The 20,752-nt window shown below is 45.8% G+C and overlaps 1 protein-coding gene across 5 annotated transcripts in view; it reads left to right on the top strand.

Moving 5' to 3' along the window:
* TNIK (TRAF2 and NCK interacting kinase) overlaps positions 1-20,752 on the top strand; it is a 148,333-nt gene that overhangs the window by 78,911 nt on the left and 48,670 nt on the right. For all 5 annotated transcript variants that reach the window (XM_056498759.1, XM_056498756.1, XM_056498758.1 and 2 more), the window contains exons 4-10: positions 1,182-1,307; positions 8,753-8,863; positions 11,123-11,213; positions 12,491-12,621; positions 15,669-15,723; positions 16,402-16,480; positions 20,469-20,644. In XM_056498759.1, the coding sequence (XP_056354734.1) occupies positions 1,182-1,307; positions 8,753-8,863; positions 11,123-11,213; positions 12,491-12,621; positions 15,669-15,723; positions 16,402-16,480; positions 20,469-20,644 (769 nt within the window). The remainder of the gene's footprint in view (positions 1-1,181; positions 1,308-8,752; positions 8,864-11,122; positions 11,214-12,490; positions 12,622-15,668; positions 15,724-16,401; positions 16,481-20,468; positions 20,645-20,752) is intronic.

The following is a 20,752-nucleotide window of genomic DNA, read 5'->3' as shown; positions in this document are numbered from 1 at the left end:
AAATCACCTCTGTGGCCTGGTAAACTTCATGTTATATGCCCTGATTTCCTGGACAAATGAAAACAAGCAAAGTTGTGTTGACTGCTTGAGGAGAGGTCATAAAGGTTCTTCCAGAATAGTCCCCTGGTTTTCTTTGTAATGTTTGAGCCTGTTCCTCCTCCTCCTTGGTGCTTATACCCTCCGTGTTCTTACTGAAAATAAAACTGGAGGTCGTTTATGCAAGCTCCATCCAGATAGTTCTTGTACGTATTCCTCCTGTCTTCACCTTTGCTGTTCTTCCCTGAATGGTATTTTGGGAAGAAAGATGTGTTTCTGTCCATGTTATGTGACACCTGCTCAGGGGGCACTGCTCCTCCAGAAAAGCTGCACCTGCAGATCTGCTGCTCTGTGGGTGTCTTGTCCTTTGCCCATTTGTGAAACTGAGGTCAAGAGAGACAGGTGAGGGACACGAGGGGAATAAAGGAGAATAAAGAACAAACAGCCCTTCTGGTCCTTTGTAATAAAGCTCATTGACATCAAGGTGCTAAGTGCTGCCTGTGGAAATACAGGAGGCTGAATTTGGTCAGCTTAAAATAAAACCAGGGCACTTTTGATGGGTGTGACAAAAAGAGAATGGACATCAAAACTGATATTGGTGTGGCTCCTCTGCCTCTGCTGCTTCAGCTAATGCTGCTTTGCAGAGGGGACATTGAGGGGCTGGGGCAGCTGGAAATGGTGCTTGTCACCAGGACTGAGTTATTCTGATGGAGTTTGTGGACAGGCAGCACCTGCCTGCTCCCCATGTGGTACCACCCCAACTCCTGGTGTCTCCAGAGATCTTGTGCTGCTTCCAGCATGGGCAGGAGTGATGTGTCAGAGGGCTGGGAGCACAGGAGCACTTCTGCCATGCAGTGGTTTGTAGAAAAACACCTTCTTGGGTGTCTGTGAGGGTGTTCTAATGCATCACTGGGATAACACAGGTATGGTTGAGCCTCAGAACAGCATGAGTCTCCAGTGGAGTTCTCAGTCTCCCATGATCTGCTCTGAAGTGGCTGTAAAAAAATGGTGCAAAAAACCTGAGAGGTCGGTCAGGAATGGGATGTTTGGAAGTACACCTATGTACAAGGACAGCTCAGACCCTGTGAAGTGCAATCTCCTAATGCCTCTGGTCTTGTCTTTCTTTTCTTTTTACCTCATCCCAGGATGAAGAGGAAGAGATCAAACAAGAAATTAACATGCTGAAGAAGTATTCTCATCACCGAAATATTGCTACATATTATGGTGCTTTTATTAAAAAGAACCCACCAGGAATGGATGATCAGCTCTGGGTAAGTTGCTTTCTTTTCTTTAAAATAATTGGGATTTGATAGAGATTTTTTACTCTGAATTGTCCTCAGCTTACATAAAACCCCTTACTTTGCATCCATCTTTTTCAAAGTCATGGCTTTGATCAGGCTCTTTCTGCACTGCAAAACACATCTCCATTTTGCCGTAAAATCTTTGCAGGCTGATGGTTAACCCATTTTTATTCTGAAGTGTCATTAGCAATATCTTTATTACAATAGTCAGTTGAAAATCATTCCATCTTCTGGCAGTTGGAGCATCTCTGGGAAGATGGAGGCTGAGGATGATTCCTGCCAGCTCTTGGGGGTGCCTCTCGTGCTTCACATTTCATGGAGCCTGTGCAGGCAGATGAAGAAGAGGGGTCAGTGAGGGGAGGTCAGGGAGATCTGTGGCTGACACTTTTCAGCCACTTGGGTGGAGTTTCCTGATGGTGCTGAAGGGCACCGAGCTGCTTTGCATCTCCATAAATCCTCAGCTGCCTCCTCCTGCTGCTCCCCTTGTCAGGGCCTTCTCAGTTATTAATTCAGCATTCCCAGGGCAGGGAGGATGGGGTTTAAATCCCCTCTGTCCCTGGGGAGAGACAGAGCATCAGAGCCCACTCCCTTTGGCAGCAGCTGGTGCTCAGGGGGCCGGGCAGGGCAGTGGCACTGTGGGTCAGGGCTCTGGTCATTGCTGTGAAATTAATTAAAGTTGTGTGTGTTCTGAGCTTGGCTGTGCTGGTTGGAGTCTCTGGAGCAGCAGCCTGCAGTGCCTGTGGCCATCAGAGCAGCAGTGTAGGTAGGACACTGCTTTCCTTAGGGTTCTGTTGGAGAGAAGGCTCTGTTGGAATTATCGTCATTACAACGACCTGGATGTTGTCCTGAGGTCGAAAAAGTCTTTATTTCCTCAGTCAATTCTACCTTACCCATGTGTGGTTTCCAAAGCTTTTCTGTGCCTAAGCAGCCTAATTTTTCAGGGGTAACAAATATCCATGGTTCATCTGGGAGACCATGGAGATGCTGAAGAGCAGCAGCTCTTCCCTCTAATTTCTGTACAACATAGGTTTTGTTTTAGCAATGCATTCAGTGACTTCAGCTGTTTGCCCCTGCATCCACATGCCAGAGCATCCAGTGGGAAGTGGAGGGATTCAGAGGATGGTCCTCCCAGGGGAAGACTGCAGTTGATAGACTTCAGTGCCAGCTTGTTCCCCAAGACTTTCTGATACACTGAATTATTGGGAAGACTTGGGGGCTTGGACTCCAGGGTGTCCAGGTGACAGCCTGGGTGTCCTGGTTATTTTTGGTGAGAACTCTTAGAAACCATGTTCTGTGCAGCTGGCCTGGGATTCAGAGAGGCAAAAGCTGTCAGGCTGAGAAATGCTCTTTCAACCCATGAAATTCCATTTGGCTTTGGCTGGCTTGTATTTTTTTTTTTTTTTTTTAAATGAAATATTTAAACAACCCACAGTGTTCCTCCTTGTGCTGCAGGAGTGCCTGGAGGGGAAAAAAAAACATACCAATTATGTGCCAAGTCCCCTAGTATTGAGAGGAACCCTCTCTGGTGCTGGCCTCTGCTCAGTGCCTTTACCCTGCTTGGGTTTGGGATTTGTGTGCTCTGACCAGGCAAGAGGGTTTGGTTTTGTCTCTTTCCTTCAGCTCCAGTACAGAGGGCTCTTGGCATACACAACTGTTAATAAAAGAACAGTCCAAAACTTCCAAAAAGAAAAGCTCACTAGAGAACTCCTTGGATTAGGAGGCATGGCTTGAAGAGTGGTGGTGTGGATCTGTGTCAGGGGAGGTTTGAGGTGGATATTAGCAAAGGGTTGTACACCCAGAGAGTGGTTGGGCACTGGAACAGGCTCCCCAGGGGAGTGGTCACAGCACCAAGCCTGACAGAATTCAGAAAGTGTTTGGACAAAGCTCTCAGGCACAGGGTGAAATTCTTGGGGTTTTTCTGATCAGGACCAGGAATTGGTTTCAGTGGCCCTTATGGGATCCCTTCCTACTCAGGATATTCTGTGATTCTTCCATGGATTCCCATGACACAGCAGGGGAGGCTGTATGTGCTGTGTCACCTTCACATGCCCCGAGTCAGGAGGACAAACCTGGGTTTTCTCTGGTGGGTCACCCAGTCATGGAAGGGTAGGTGTTCATCATCCAGCTGTGCTGCTTGTTCTTGCCCCTTGGGAAAGGCAGACTAGATAATCCGAATTCTCTAGCAGGCTGCTACCTCTCCTCTCAGTTTGGGGCCTTTCTCATGTGTTAGTGAAAAAAAAAAAATTCACTAAAAGCTTATTTTCTTACACTGGGGTGTGAGGAGGCTTTTTGTCCAGTGTTGGGACTGGTGGAGGTAATCCTGGGAAAGCTCCCCAGACCTAGAGGAGAGGTGTGCTGGTGCCGATGTGTTAAATAGCTGTTGTTTCAGGATCTGATTGAATTAGGACTTGTGTGAACTCTATCAGTCTTGCCTCACAGATAAAGGCTTGTTTATTTTTCATTGGCTCTTTGTTGAAATAAAACGGTTTCTGATAATGCCCAAGTAATTCTTTTTATCGACACTCGGGAGGCTGATACGGAAATAAAAAATAGGGAACTCTTTCAGTGGAGATTAAGATCTCCCAGAAACGTGGCTGGCTTCTGGTATGAAGTATTGTCAGTTCTGCTGCTCCATTCCACAGCAGCCACTTGCCCTGAAAGATGAGCTCAAGCTCACTAAAGCAGCCTTGTTTTCAGAAATTAGGGAGCTGTGTGGAGGGTGTTTTAGCAGATGCATCACAAATCTGCTATGTTAGGCAAAAAAAAAAGGAAGCAAAAGTCATAAGGACAACCTTTATGGAACATTTTAAAAGAAATTTAAACATATGAGGCTTGTCCTCATATATTGGATAATTGTTTCATTCTGGGGTGTTGTGGGTCATGGGGAGGGTTTGTGTCTCTAACTGAGGGGAGGGGATCCTGCTCTGGTGCAAGGGGACAGGGTGAGGGTTGGCTGCAAAAACTGGGGAAATTCCCGGGGGTATGAGGATGCAGATAATCAGTTAACTGCTGCTTCTCAGAGCTAAACTCATTAAATTCACCTTGTTCTTCTCAAATCTAAGCTATGGGATACCAGTCTGTGCATAACACAGAGAGTTTGTTATGAGATATTTTGGGATTTTTTTTTTTTTTAAATGATGGGAGATGAGGCTTCCATTAAGAAGTATGAGCTGGATGGGGGAGTTGACCCTGTCCTGAAGGACCCCTGCCCAGCCCACTGCTGGAAGCTGCAGGCACTGTGATCCCCATGCGCTGTGCCTGTGTGCAGGGTCACGCAGGTGCCACTCAGCTGGACTTCTGTCACCTGCCCTTGCTGTCCCCTGTGAGCTGAGGCCGTGGACAGAGCAGCCACATGTGCAGAGTGTGGGGGCTGAGCAAAGGCTGGCAGCAGCCCAGAGCCCACCCAGGGCAGGGCAGAGCCTCAGGGTCCCCAGGGCCAGCCCTGGCTTCAATGGATGGGCTGCCATGGCAACTCTGCCCACACTGCATCTGTCACCAGGGGGAACAAATTGCTCATGGGCAGGCTGCCAGATGCCCACGTGGTGGGGTGGCCTCTGGGGCCAGATAATCTGGGGCAGTGTGGGGGGAGTAAGGGCTGAGGGTGAATTGGGAACAGCCCCTCGGTCAGGGTGGCACTGCTGCAGCTGTGTGATGCTCAGAGCTGTGATTGTGTGGTTGTAATGTGTTTTTTCACTCTGTTGAGCTCTAGGGACCCAGTGAATTGCTTTAAGGTGATGTGAACAGAGTCACACCAGGGATCTGGGGAGCAAAAACAGGGGCAGCAAGGCTCTATTGAAAATGGAGCATGAGCTGTGAAAGCACTGGGTTACACCTGTGCAGCTCTGAGCAGGGTTGCTCTTAATCTTAATTGCAATATACCCTGAAAAAATATTTTTTGGGCAGTTGTTGATTCTTTGCATTACAGAAATTAGATCATGAAACATTTGAGAGGGGTCAGTTTTCGGTTGAGCTGTATCTCTTTACTCCCTTCAAGCTCTGCAGTCCTGGGGGAGTGTGAGGGGATCAGGGCTGCTCCTCTGGCCCTTGACCAAGAGCTCAGGGTTACCAGAGCAGCTTTCTGCTGCTGTCTGGCAGAGTAATCCAGCACTATTTAACACCCACTGCTCTTCAAAGCAATGTCAGTGCTGTAAACACTGCAGGACTGTGAGCCCAGTTCCTTTTGCTGCCCCCCCTAACCATCAGCCTGCTCAGGACCCGTGGCTTCAGCTGCCTGCTGCCTCCCAAGGGGCAGGGATTGCTTGGCTGGGCTTGACATCCAGGGAGATGCAGGCAAGTCATTTACTGAGGAGCTTGTGTGGGAGCAGTTGGATGCTGCTGTTGGAGAGGAGAGAGCAGAGCAGTGCTGTGCTCCTACCTGTGTGTGGGGCTGCAGGGTCAGCCTGCTCCCACCCCAGCACCAGCAGGAGCAATGAAAACCTGGCCTTAGCTTGCTGCTAAATGTTTCAGTTGCTGCTTAACACCAGTTTGATTAGTATTTCTGTTTCTGAAATGGGCATCAGCTTTTCTGCTGATCCACCAAGGGAAGGTTTCTGTGCTTTTAATGCTCCATCACTGCCTTCAGGTGCCATGGTGTGGGTCATGAGGGACTCTCTTGTACGGGAGCCAGGCTGTGGGGTGGGATGAGAAATTTGAGTGGCCTGGGCATATTGGGACCGTGTTGCACTCAGATTCTGTTTACACACACAGCAGAAGGATTGATTTCCAGCAGCATTTAGCCTGAGTGTGTTGTGTGCTTGTTTTCTGTAACTTAAAAGAAGTCAAATTGTTCCTAGACTGAGGCATAGGAGCATAGAAGGATTTGTCTTGTGTAGTAAAGAATAGTAAAGAATATAATTTGGGGGTTCCTCTGGGCAAACTAGAGCATTTCACTATAAGATGAACTGGGGTTGGTGTTTTGGAGATGCTCAGGTTTGAGCTCTCCAGGTAATATACAGCAGTGATTATAACAGAGGTTTTGCCATTCCCAAACCGAAGAAAGTAGTGGTTGGTTTGAAAACTGAAAAGGCTCTTTAAACAAAAAATTCATGAGACAGCAGGACACGGAGATTTACAGCTGCAGCTTCTGAATTTGCCTTGCTTATGAAGTTTGCTGTCACTCTGGTATGAAGAGCTAAGTAAATGCTAAATGAACTGTATTTAAAAATACTTCCTCAATAAATGTCCTTGCAAATTAAATTTCAGGAGATAATATTACCTTTAGCCCATCTTGATGATAATTTTAATTATGGTTAATAAAAATTCAATATGCATTTCCAGTTTATTGTCTTACTCCATCATGACTTCATCCCTTAAGAAAATTGGTAATGATGCAAGTGTGTGAGGGCAAAGCACTCACCCAGAGGTATGAGACTGGTGAGAAAGTATTTTAGTACCCAAATGCCCTTTGAAGCCTTTTCTGAGTTATTAAGCTCTGCCCTAAAATCAGCAAGAACTTCTGCTCATTTTAATTTTTCTCCTGGAAGTCTGTTAGTTTCCAGCCTGAACATACTCATAGTGTTCATAAATTGATATTATGGCAGTACCTGTATTGTTCTCCCTCTCTTACCTGTCCTTGCTGTTGACAGTATACACAGAGAGATCATAACCATCCGTTAATGGATGCACTCTGTACTTTCAATGGGATTTTTTCCATTTTCTTTTAAGTATTTTGTTTGCCATGCACAGCATAGCAAGCCTTTCCTCTTCCTCTTCCTCTTGTTCCAAACCCTGGTGAGATCCTGTGGAAGAGGTTCCATGGAGGAAGACTGGAGAGGGCAGCATTTTGGATTGCAAGATGTTTGTGGCTGGCTCAGCTATCCAGGATTTTCCTTTCCAAATTTGTTGCTGTGGTATCACAAATGTTAATTTAATTAGACACACATGCAGACACTGATATATTCCCCACATGTCAATGGTCCAAAGGGAAGAAAGAGGAAAAGCAACTTTGAAACCAGTTGTTCCATTATTCCCCATTCACTGAGCAGTGAGTAACCAGGAGTTAGGCCATGTCAGTGACCCAGCTGATGGCTTGGCTGCTGCTGCAGTGAAATAGCTCTAGGTGTGTTCCTTGCCTTTGCATGGGGCAGATTTTGGCCAGCGACCCATCCCTTTCTGCCATTTCTTCCATTTCTTGAAGCCACTTTCATGACTTAAAAGGGATATTCCAAGGCTTTTTCAGCACCACTTCAGGAAGAAAAGAGAAACTTAACATCAAAACTAGAGATAACATCATGGTCAAAGCCAAGGAAAGTAAAGTCTGCTCAAGTATTTTATCTAGCCTGAAGGTTTATGGCAGTCCTGTGTCTGGATTTTATGATCATTATAATTTATGATAGTCTTAAATCACTGCATTTGTGCAATTTGGTCAGGAGTAACCCTTCTGCTGTTTTAATTCTCTTCTTGGCCTGTGCTTTTAATAGTGATGTCACTTGCTTGGAGAACGTTAAATGCCATGTAAGCCTCATGTGATAAGGAACTCGAAACATGCACATCGAAGAATCTGGCAAGGAACCACTGGCAAGGGAATATCTTCAAGTAGGAAGCAGATCTGACTGGAAAACATGGTTTCACCTCTTAGAGGAAGCACTTGCACAGGCCTTGGAGGAGGCTCGTTGCACGCATGGGCTGTGCTGGCTTTCTGGAGCACGCTGGGATCTGTGAAATCCCTGGGAGGCAGACTCACATCCCGTGCTATTTTTGTTATGTTTATTTCACAGTTGTTCAATGTCAAGATTAAGTTTGGGCTGGGTTAGATCATTATCCTTCTATATTTGATATTCTGAAACTTTGGAAGTGGTACAAGTGGCAGTGGCCAGTCATGTTAGAACCAGCCTGAGCAGTAGGACTGCAGATCCCTCCTGGGAAGCCTGACACTGCTTGGCAACCTTCCCCTCAAAGAAGGTTTCCTGCTCAAAAACATGATCAGAACCAAAGTTTGTCTGATTAAATAAAAAATAAAAAATGAAAAGTACACCTGGTTCCTAAATCGTAGGAAGCTTTGGAATATCTGCCTCTGTGCCTTTGTATTTTCAAATTTGAAGAACTTGCATGCAAGAGGCAGAGTTTTGTTTTATTGCTGTTGATACTAAACATTGATCAGAAGTATAATGTAGTGCATGTAGAGGTAGGGTTTGAGATTCTGATCTCTTCCACTGATTTTCAGCACTGGATTGATTACTGTTTCTTGCTCACAATCCTCTGGAGGGCCACAAGCCTTTCAAGCCTTCCAGCCTTTTATTGTTTTATTTTATAGCAAACCCCAAATGGATTACAAGCTGATAGGTTCAGGAAGATGTTCCAATGGCTCTGTGTAGCACTGTGGGGTCTCCACAGAAGCAGTGCCAGCGTTGGGATGCTGCTGCTGGTGTCACTGCACAACATTTATGTCATTAATAGATTCCTGTTCCCTTTGGCAGCTGGTGATGGAGTTCTGCGGCGCGGGCTCCGTCACTGACCTCATCAAGAACACCAAGGGGAACACCTTGAAGGAGGAGTGGATTGCCTACATCTGCAGAGAGATTCTGCGGGTACGTGTGCAGGGGGAGCTGGGTGTTGTTGGCAGTTGGGTGCTCTGGGGACACGGGGAGCCTTTGGCTCTGCAGATTTCGTGGATGCTGCTCCGCCATGGGCTGGAGCCTCTGCGGTGCCGGCAGGCGTGAATGATTCATGTGCCTGTATGATGCATAATAAATAAGCCCTGCTTAATGCCCTTTAGCTCTCTTAGCTGCCTGAATTTTAACCCTCTTTTTCCTTCAACAAAAATATAATCTCCTGTTAGTATTAAAAGGGCAAAGATTTGTTTGCGTTAGAATTACGTTCTTAGTTAACAGAAAGGTGAGGACTAATAAAGTCTGTGGAGAGAGGAATCTTAATTATTAAAAAACATCCTGTGTTTTATTAAATTCACATGTCTGATTTTAATGAGGATGCTGCAGCTTTTATATCCATAATATAAGTGTTGGACTGAAATGTCTTAAAATAGGTCATGCCAGGGTTTCATGTACTGGGAGATGGCAGATTCAGCAAAGGGTTTCCTGCATTTTGCATTGCTGAGGTCACAGGATGGGGTTGTAATGGTTGCCCTACATTAAAATCTATTGCTCTGTGAACCGAAGATTTGTTCAAGAGAAAACAGGAATATTTGACATGTTAAAAAATGGCTCTGTAAAAGAGCCTTACAAGTGATAGGATGAGAGGAAAGGGCCTCAGGTTGCACTAGGAGAGATTTAGGAAAAATTTCTTGATCAGAGGGGTTGTTAAGCACTGGAACAGGCTGTCTAGGGAAGGATGGATCCCCATCCCTGGGGGGATTTAAAAGAGATGTGGCTGTGCCACTCAAGGACATGGTTTTGTGATGGCCAGTTGTCAGGCTTATAGTTGGACTCAGTAGTCTTAAAGGTCTTTTCCAACCTAAACAATTACTTGATTCTGTGAAAGAAAATGAGGCCAGATGATCTCTTCAAATGGACAAACCTGACACCAAGGCTGCCACGGGTGTCCAGAGGTGACACAGCATTTCAGCATGGTGTGCAGAAGATGCTGGCACTGTCACTAACTCATCAGCTTTTGTATGGACACTGCTTTCAGTGCCAGGAGGCCACAGTTACATGGGCTTATTTTAAGTGTATGAGCTCCATGAGCTTGCTCCTAAAAATAGTCCCTGGCAGTGAGTCACAACCCAGCCTCTGACTCATGTCCTGGGGCCACCATCAGGTGTCACCTATTGCATTTTGGGGTGGGTGACCTCTGTGGGGTTTGGGGTGAGGAAAGGCTCCCAGCTTCACACTGCAGAACGTGGCTCATGCTTGGTTCAGACAGTGATGGACAGTTGGAATTCTAACATGAGGCTCAATCCCACGTTATTAAAGGATTTATTGAAATCCTGTGGAATTTTAGCTTTGCCTCCAGTGCTCAAAGGTGCCTGTAACAAGTGTAATATGGCTAAAAAAAGGACTCCTATACAGATATAATCTGTTCCACAGTTTTCCCAAGGTAACGAGCGTAAAATGACTAATAACTACCAAAAGCGATAGCAGAAATCCTTTTCTTCCTCAAATATGAATGTTTAATGTGAAGTGCAAACCTAATGCAAAATTAGTTTTTGAAGTAATCCATATTTTTCCTAAGCTGGCAATCTGGGTGGATGTTACTTTGAAACTGAAATAATAAATGAATGAAATAAAATGTAGGTTGCAAAAAGAAATTAATGAGCTAATAAACCAGCACAACAGCAAAGCTAGTTTACCTTTAGCCTTTGAGACAGGCTTTTTACTTGAGTTATATCTCTATTAGGGATATGTGAAAGTTATAAAATTTGTATTTGCATGGTAGCTTTTTTAATACAAGCTTCTCAGTGTTCTGAAATCTAGTTTATTGGACCGATAAAACAAGAGAATTGTTTTCATCAGTTTCTGAATGATGGAAATGGAGAAAGGAGACAAACCCATTCTATTATTTTTGCCATAGAAATGGTTCCCTGAGGCAAGGGAGCACATGGCGGAAATCATGTCTGGAACGACAGAAGAATTTGGGTTAATACAGGTTCCTGCTGGAATGTGAAAGATTGGGTTTAAAAACCCACAGAGTGGACAGGCTCCATGCCAGGCATGTCCTCCCAGCATGGGACACGGGACAGTGTTTGCAGCATGTGATAAACAAAAGCATTCTCGGGTACTTAACTCCAACTGTGAACCTTTCATTTCTGGAGCATAATTGGATGAGGAGGAATGTCAGAAAATAACATGCTTTGAACTTGGGTTCCTCTAACCTTTCTCTGAATTCTCCAGGGCTTGAGTCATCTACACCAGCACAAAGTAATTCATCGAGACATCAAGGGACAGAATGTATTGCTGACGGAAAATGCAGAAGTGAAACTAGGTAAGAGTGGGTTAGAGCTCATTGAAGCTGCAGGTGGGCTGGCTGGGGAGGAGCAGCAAAACTGGCTTGTACATGACCTGAAGAAAGAGGATGGGTACCAAGAGCTCCTCTGTGGGTTTTGTTATGTCGGCTTTGATACATGACTTTGGGTGTTGACCAAATGCTGTGTCTCAGATTGCCAGGGGTTGATGTCCAGGTTTTGCTTGCAGAGGTGCACTTGCAGTGGTGTTTCTGCTCAGACAGCTCTGCCACAGCTCTGGTACAGGTTAAGCAACCAACACCAATTTTTCATGCTCTCAGGGGCTGTTTTCCCACAGCTGCATAGCAGTGTCCTGGAGGATAATCCATTTTCAGTTTAGCATGACATAATCCAGACTCCTTTTCCAAGCTAACCTGATGGAAGAGGTTTAATTTGCAAGAACTGCTCTGAATTTTGTGCACTCTCTTGGTCATTCTGGAGAGGAGCAGGCATTGGTGTGGAGATCATGTGAAAGGCAGCAGATCAGTGCAGATGATGTGCTCACATCTTCACTTGTCCAGTATTGATGTTATTAAGGCTGACTTTGCACAAATAATTTATGCTGGTGATGGAAGAGCTCTTACATTGGTCATGTGTGGTGCAAGCCTCCCTCTATAGCAGAATAAAACCCTGGCTTAACAGATGGCACCACCAGCTCATTGGGCTTTATGCTGGTGAAGATTCCTCTCCAAGGGGAAATTCTCCAGGGCAAATCTCCATCCATTGTGTTGTGCAAAGTGTAGTTAGTGGACCACAGAATATTCTCTCATTGATTTGATTTCATCATTTTTTGCTTCATTTTGCAGCTCTCTGCTTGACATTTCCCATGGGCCTTTGTCCTTGGCCCATAGTTCCTTAAGTCTTTTGCATTCCTGCCATTTGCAGCGGGAATTTAGGTAGAAAAATGAGGCTTCCACCAGTATTTGGCAGGCTTTAATTCAAATGAGCAAACATAGAACAAAGGCTGCTGCTTTTTCATGTTGCTAACCCTGTTTCTCATTAGTATGAGGAGCTGTGATTTCTTTTCATTGCCTCCTGGCAAGGAGGAAAAGGCACAGGGTTTCGTACAAAACCTGGACATCAGATGATGAGGTTTGTCCTTGACTGACCTCTGATGATGCCAGCAGAGACCAAACAGGAATGTCTTCAGCCACGTCTTCCTTTCCTGCCTGTGCAGAGTTGTTCTGAGTGCACACAAGGTTTTGCATTGTTGAGTGTTGCTCAGGTTTGTCTCTGCCCTGTTGTCTCCCTGCTGCAGTGGATTTTGGTGTCAGTGCCCAGCTGGACAGGACGGTGGGCAGGAGGAACACCTTCATTGGAACGCCTTACTGGATGGCCCCCGAGGTCATCGCCTGCGATGAAAATCCCGATGCCACTTACGACTTCAAGGTACCTGAACAAGCACCTTCCTGCTCAGGAATTCAGTACATCCTTGCAGCACTGAAAAACACAGTGGCAGGCAGCACAGGCTTCTCCTGCTTTCTGGCTCTGGGATTTTGGGATGCCAGTTCACGTCCAACCTGAATCTTTGTTGTGCTGTTCACGTATCCAAATTTACTGCGAGGAGTCTTTCCCCTTGTGGAGAAAAGTGTCAAACTCAGGCTTCTTACCTGCTACCCTGCTTTTTGGTGCTGTGTATTTAAATACTCTAGTCAAACAAGCTGTATTTGCTCTATTTACTCTGGAGAGGAGTCAGGTCGGGTTTAGAAAGGGTAAAATCACATCCTCTGGCCTGCAGGCTGATATTCGCAGGGAGATGTGAAAGCTGCCACACAATCAGACGTTTGGGGGGCTGACCTACTTTTCACATGTCTCTGCAGCCTGTTTGAAGTTTATTTTTGGATCGGTGGTAGCACAACGACGCTGCTGAGTTATAATGTGGCACAGAGCCCTGTGCCATGCAGCAGATCCACAAAGGAAGGTTAGGAGTCCCACCTGCCCATTCAAACTGCAGTGAGCTCTGATGTTCAAAGCAGAGAGAGCTTAATGTAGTTTATACTGTTTCTGCTTTACTACAACTTTCTGGACAGATATCTGTAGAAATATCCCTTGGTTTTTTGAAGTGTCCAGAACTTGAATTTCTTGCTCCAGCCTTCTAAGGTCCAGTGAGTGTGTCCAGAGAGGAGGGCAGGGCATTGACACCTGAGCTCTGGGGGGGAAGCTCAGGCATATGTGAAGCTTGCTGTACTTCTGTTCATATGCATGCTGAGAGGTCACTTTGCAAGGTGATGTTTAAAAAGGACTTTGAGACCCTCTGGTGAGCTGCTTTCTAAAAGTAGAACACTCCAATGTAGCAGAGCCACAGCCCACCATTGTGATACAATTTCGGCTGCAATTACTGATTGTTCAGAGAAATTTTTGAGAAATGGGTGATTTTAAAGAAGCCAAATGATGCTTTGCTATTGCAGCCATTTAAGTGCATCAGTCAACTTTTGAACTGATGGTTTTCCGGAGAGCGGCTCTCCAGTCTGAGTTCAGGCTCTGGGTTACGGAAATTGTTAATGATGGGGACATGTAGAAATAGTTTAATCTCCAATTACTTATTCCTCTTTGATTAACCAATTACAACAAGCATTTCCTCAGCTCTGCTGAGGACAGTGCTTCATGACAGGGCTGCACCCTGCACTGGCTGCTCTCAACACTTCTCCACCAACAGCTGCCTGTCATTAATCACAGCTTTTTGTTATTTTTTTTTTTTAAATGACTGATCTCTTCATAGACTACTTTCTACCCTCTGAAATCCCCGAGGATTTTCCTCTTGCCAGAATAACTGGGGCACTTAATATGCTGTGGACTGATGCACAAGCTTCAGGACCAGAATCCCTCTATTGTCCCTGGGGATCAGATGCTCTCTGAAGTTGGCTCTGGCTATTTTCCCGTGGTTGGGGGTGTGGAACAGGAGGCTGATTGCTGCTGACATTCTCCATGCAGGGTGCTTTCAGAGCTCCTGGTGATGTGGGTGCCACTGGACATTAGTCCATCGCCCAGATCACGTCCTTGCACCTGATGCTCTTGCTTTGAAGTAGGGTGGGGAGATGTAAATGATAATTATTTCTTTTAAAAGGGATGCAAATCGGATGCTCTCAGGTTTGGCTGACTGGTTTTTAAAATACTGAATACAAAAAATGAGATTTATAGGGTGAGAAAAGGAATCCTCACAGGCTTAATCTGTTGGACAAAAAGCCTCTGATCTCACTGTTTTCTTAGCCAGAAAGAGATGCCTGTGTAATCTATGGAAGGAGGCAGTAAATACCTCCTCACATAAATAAACCACTTTAAAAAAGAACAAATAGAAACCCCCCACTGTTGAGGTTGTTGTTTTTTTCCCCAGTCAGTCTTCCTTTTTTCTTTAGAGATATCTTGTCAATAAGCTTAGAATCAAAAGGAGGGGGAGAAGGGAGCCTGCTTCTCTTCCCAAGTCAAGGCAATGCAAATACATTAGCACAGCATCCCTTTGCTGGATGGACTGAAAGGCTTTTCAGTCTTAAAAATAAAAACCACTCAAAAAAATTCCTGAATTCCAGATCATTATAAAATGCGTGCTTCCCGCTGAGTTTTCTGCTTTCTCTGGGAGACTTAGGGAGGTGATAATCCTTTTGTGTATTCCTCCAGCTTTAAGATCACTTGGCATCCTGCATATAATACTGGGCACCTCAATATGGAAAGACACATTAGAAATTTGGAAGGAGTTCAGTGGCAACCCAGAAGGAAGGGGTCATGTGTGCTGAATCATGTGGAAAGGCTGTGATAATTAAGTATGCAGCAGAAATCCCAGCTGACCAGAAACAAAGAATGGATGAGACTGTGCTGTGAAAGGGCTGAAAATAAGATTTGAGAGAGAATTTTTAAGCAGGTACAAAGATGTGTAGCAAGGACAGCATTTGTTGAGGGAGAGCTTGAGCTAAAAATGAGGAAAAGTGTCTTGAAATTGGAAATCCAAGTTACCTTTCCTGGAGGGTGTACGTGAAAAGGTGCTTGTGGTTCCTGGAGGTTCACCTTAGCTCTGGCTGGGCTTTTGGGACTTTGTACTGGGAAAAACAACCTTTCTGGGATTTACTCACTGAATGGTAGGTTTAGAGGCTTGAGGCAGATTAGAAAGAGCAGCTCTTGAACTGGAGAGGAGAAAAGTGAAGTGGGACTGCAGGGACATGGCAGAAAGCAGGGCAAGGGAGAGCTGGATGTAAAAGAGGAAGGGTGGAAGGCAGAGTCCATCCCTTCCAGCCTTGGGTGAAAGCACCAGCATTGGTCTGTGTGTTCCTGCTGGCAGGGGAGGAGCTGGAAGGAGGAGTGTTACAGGTATGAAATCAGTTTCCCAAATAGGTGCATTGTCTCTGCTCTGATCCTTCAGACTCAGGGATGAGCAAGGCTTGGGAATAGGGTAAATAAATGTGTGCATTTCTCCTTCCACTGGCAATGTCCCTCTGCTTTCTTCACAGAGTGACTTGTGGTCCCTGGGGATAACAGCCATCGAGATGGCCGAAGGTGCTCCCCGTGAGTAGTCATGGCTCTGTTCATTATCCCTGGGTTCTAACGTGCTGGGGTTTGCTAAGCACCAGCCAGAAACACCACTCTGAGGTTTCCCCTGGGCTTGCTGAGGTGCAGCTCACAGCACCTACAGGGACAAAGCTGCCAGGGCCCAGGGGCAGGGTGGGGAGTGGGCAAAGGCAGACCTGTGTGACACCTGATGCATCTTTGAGCACCCTGGGACACGGTTTCCTCAGATAAAACACAGGTGAAGATGGGATGGAGGATTGGAAAGCAGGTAAAACACCTCAGAGCTGGTGTGATGCTGGTAGTGGGTTCACCTGGGTGCACCTGCACAGGTCACACTGCCATGGTTTTCAGCATTATCCTGGGACTGTCCTTGCTGGAAAATGTAGAGAAAGCAGAACATCATGCCATGTGCTCTGGCCCATTGCTGAGGACATGGAGCTGCAGGAGCAGAGATGTCCCCAGCCAGCCCCTGGGGTGACCCTGGTGGTGCTGGGGACACTGACAGCCCTTGGATGGGGACATCAGCCCTCACCTGAGTCCCAGGGCTGGGAGGTGTCTCTGGGGGGGTTGTTGCTACAGTCATCCTGCCATGAGGGTCTGGCAGCCTCAGAGGAAACTCAGATCTCCCAGTTGGATGTCTATGCTGTATTTAATGCCTGTTCTTACAAATTGCAGCTCTGTGTGACATGCATCCCATGAGAGCCCTCTTCCTCATCCCCCGCAACCCGGCCCCGAGGTTGAAATCAAAGAAGTGGTGAGTTTCTTTTCTCAGTCTTTAGGGACTGTAAAAATGATTCTGGAGCAACCTTTTTCTGCAGCTGAGCACACTGGGGACACGATGTTGATATTTGTGTAGTTTTGGGCGTTGGCAATGGTCTCCAGCATCACTCTGAGTGCAGGTTTGGGTTTTGGTGTCTCCTATGGAGAGGAAATTTGTTCTGAAGAATCTGTTGTGGGATGGAGGCCTTCCTTGGTCTGCAGAGAGAGCAGCACACTCACCCTGCCATTTCACAGTGCAGAGTTGGCTTTTCCAGGGCAGTTATGAAGTCTGATGACACTTTGCTTGGCTCCAGTTTTGTTCCAGTCAGGTTCCGTTCTCAAGTGGAAACATGTATCCAGGCCAAAAAAAAAAAGAGGATGGTTTATCTTGAAGGCCCAGGAATGCAGATATTTGTACTTAGTTTGGGCTTTATTTTGAAATTTTGCAGGAAAAGATACATCACTGTTTTGGGGGGGAAAAAAAAAGGAAAGAACGTGAGGCATGCCAGTAAAAACCCACAGGAAAAATATTCCCAAAGCCCAGCCACATGTTGTTTTGTTACTGTATGTTCTGTATTGATGGAAGTGGAGTCCTTAAAAACACTTGTCTTTGGTTTGTGCTGTTTTCCTGCCCCAGGTTCAGCAGTTGTTTAGTCAGGAAAGATCTGCCACATGTTAGAGACAGCACTGCCCCTTGTTCTGAGATGGGCTGAGCTCACCGAGGGAAGCTTTGCCTTAATCCTTTAAATTTTGCTTACTATCTTATTGATTACACATCAGGAAAAAGAAGAAGAGCCCATGGTATATACTGATGACATTTGGGGCAACAGCAGCTGCTATTTTATTGCTGACAGAGGAGCGAGAGGGGCTTGGAGTCCTCTGCTTTGGATGCATGGTGTTGGGCTTTTAATACCAACCTAAAAACTCACCCAGGCTTTGGCAGGAGGCACCTCAGTTTTGTCAGCCTGATCATCAGCTGCTCCAGTACCAACCAGGAGGAGAGGGACCATTCCTAGCTGGCTCTGCAGAGGGTGTCAGATATTCTTGCTCTCTTTGCATGACCTTTTGAGGATACCATTAGTCAGCTGAGAAAATAGTGTAGGTGCTTGTTTTCTGCCAGATCACCAGTCTGCTCCTTTGTTATCCTCACTCCTACAGCACAAAAATGATTGTGAGACTTGAGAATTTATTTTTCATACAGAAGTGCTGTTTATTCAGCAAAGACTCCCTCAGCCTCCAGGCAGAAGGGAGCTGATGAAAGCAGATTTTGAGCAGGATGTTTTCCCTGTGTCCTTAAGGTAAAAATGGAGCTGGGATGGAATTTGTATTTTAGTCCCTGCCCTGCAATCACAGGATGTGCTTAGTGCAAGGTGGGATGTTCTGAGTGCCACCTTCCCACACACATCTGGCAGCTGTCCCAGGCTTGCACATCCTGTGGGGTCTGCCTGGGGACATTTGGTCTGCCCAGATTTGTGCTCTGCCTGTGCCAGGGGTGGCATCCTGGGTGCTGCTTGGTGGAAGGATCTCCTGGGAAGCCATAGTGTAATAAAAGTCCAGCTTCAGGAGGCAGCTTGGTGCTCACCTGGCCTCTGCTACCCTTCTATGAGCAAGCAGGCACCCCTGGTGTCCATCAGAGTTGGGACATGTATACCTCAGGTAGCTCAGATCTCTGTTCATCTTCAGTGGAATGCTCCAAAGGATCCAGATGAATCTTCACCAGCTCCTTAAAAGCAAGTTTTTACAGCATTTTCAATGTGACACTGGGCAGATTTCCTGTCCTTGGCTCATTTCTCAGCTGGAGGTTTTTTGGGCTTTGCTAGGATGAGTCCTGGAATTCTGCAGTACATCCCAGGAAGAGTGGAGATGTTTCACCAGGCTTTTTTCAGGGTGGCTCCCTGGCAGTCAGTGGGCTGGTTTCCACAGCCACTGGTCACAAGAGCAAAACAAAATGGAAAAAGGTTCAACTTGAGTTTGTCCTTGCTTTTGTGCACAGCAACACATAAATAAAAGTACACTACATAGGCAGACCATCTTTTTCCTTACATGTAAAAGTAATGAAGGGACTCCATCCCTTTTGAGGGTAAGTCAGGAAAGCCAAGAGAGAACACTGTAGTGGGAGCCTGGCCTCAATTAAAAATTGCAGAGAGGAAAATAATTTTGTTGCTTCCTAAATCCTCAAAGTAGCTTTTAAAACATTGCTGTGTTCCTATGAAATTAAAGTCTTTGGTGTGTCGTTTTCTTTCCCAATTAAAGCCAGCCAGCAATGAAGCTTTATTTTCCTCTTCCCCTGTTTGCAGCAAAATGAACTCAAACTTTAGTGATTTTGTTCCCATAAACCTTCTCTAGCCCTGCATTGTAAAAGACATGAAACCTCTTTGTTAATGAGGTGATATTTGCACTGTGATACCACTTTTTATCCAAGCAGCTGCAAAGGCTTTGCAAACATTGATTTAAGCTTTACAAACCCCAGGAGCTGGAGGAATGTGTGTTTCAGGAAGGTGGGCTGACCTGGGCCTGAGGAGGGGATGAAATGTGTGGTGGGGTCCTCCTGGAACAGAGCCAGGAGAAAACTATAGACTTCACCTCCAGTGAGGACTGAATTGTGCCACTGGACAGGCTGGCTTATTTGAGAGAGGAAGATTTTGGGAAATGCAGAGCCTGAGCTGGAAAATGGACAGGAAATCCCTGTCCATAGCTGCTCAGGCAGCAAAGGTGTCCTAGGGCATCACAGGGCACTGGGACCCCCATCCCATCACTTCCAGGAGGATAACTTTTCACCTACTTCACCTGCACTGTATTTGCACATGCTCTGGAGCACACATCCAGGACTGGAGTCTCTCCAGCTTCACACCAGCAAGGGTGAATCATATTTTAGAAGTTTTTTTTTTTTTTGAGCATCACACTGACTGTCCCTTCTGGGTACACTGAAACACTGCATTTCTCAAGGCAAGGTGGGGAAGGCAGATTTGCTCATTAGCAAAGCTGGAGGGAAGATTTAATTGGATCCAGTAGCATATTTTATTTTTGCATCTCAATTTGTATGGATTAGCACTTAAAAGATAAATCACTTCTAGTCTGACAGCTCAAAAGTAAAATCCCTGAAAGCTTATTGTTTTACTTCTAATGCAGTTCTGTAATATCTGTTGGCTTCTGACATTAATTTATATTCATTTTCTTATTTGCTAAAGCAACACAGACTACAGTAGCCTGTCAACATCTTCCTTTCTTGTAAATCCCTGTTCTCTTGAGTTTATAATGTGTTGAAATTAGTTCCAGGAAAACTTTGGATATGCAGCACTTGAGACTAAGACAAATTTGTTTATTAAAGATTTGGCTGAAACTGTTTTAGCTGAGGCTGAATGTAACTTCATGGGCAGGGAGGCTGTGAGGAGGGCAGGGCTCTGTTCCCATTTCCATCAAAAGAACATGTCCCAGTCTCCTGGATCAGGGGGTCTGGGGCTTGGTGGCCCCCTGGACCTGGTGGGTTGTGATGCTGAGAGAGTAGGGAAGGGCTGCAGGCAGCATCATCACCCAGAGGCTGCCTGAGCTCTACCAAGCCCTGCAATGTTGGGACTCCAATCTAAAAAAAAAAAAAATAAAAATAAAAAATTAACTTAGCTTGTCCCACTCGTCATCACAAAGATTCATGTCTTGAAACGTTGCCAGGGGGCTGTAAAATACGAGAAACCATCCACTCAGGCATTGTGTTTGTATCTGTGTGTATTGTATCTCATTTCTACCTGCAGTTTCACAGGTTGAGAGGAAAAGAAGCAGGAACACTCCCTTGCTTTTTCTTGGTTGTTGTTGGTGGCATCTTGCCTTGTTTTTTCTTTGGCCATACTGATGGTTCCCAGCTTTCTGAGATAATGAGCAAGAACCGAGAAAAATCTTCTCAAATACCAACAAGTCTTTTTCACTTTCTCACATGAGAATTGATATATTTACCTGTTATTTTTGTACCTTCCTTCCCTATTCTTGACCAGGTCTAAAAAGTTTCAGTCCTTCATTGAGAGCTGCCTAGTGAAGAACCACAGCCAGAGACCAACCACGGAGCAGCTGATGAAGCACCCGTTCATCCGAGACCAGCCCAACGAAAGGCAGGTCCGCATCCAGCTCAAGGACCACATCGACAGGACTAAGAAGAAGCGAGGAGAGAAAGGTCAGTGGAGAAGAGAGGAGGGTTAGTGGAGAGGAAGCAGCACTCTGAGCAATCCTTGGCCTCTGTCATGTGCTCAGGTATCTCTGTCTGGGACACCCATGACCTCTG

This window comes from Oenanthe melanoleuca, chromosome 9, assembly GCF_029582105.1.
Source record: "Oenanthe melanoleuca isolate GR-GAL-2019-014 chromosome 9, OMel1.0, whole genome shotgun sequence".
NCBI lineage: Eukaryota > Metazoa > Chordata > Aves > Passeriformes > Muscicapidae > Oenanthe > Oenanthe melanoleuca.
The sequence above is the reverse complement of the archived record's forward strand: the minus strand, read 5'-3'. Positions and strand labels throughout refer to the sequence as shown.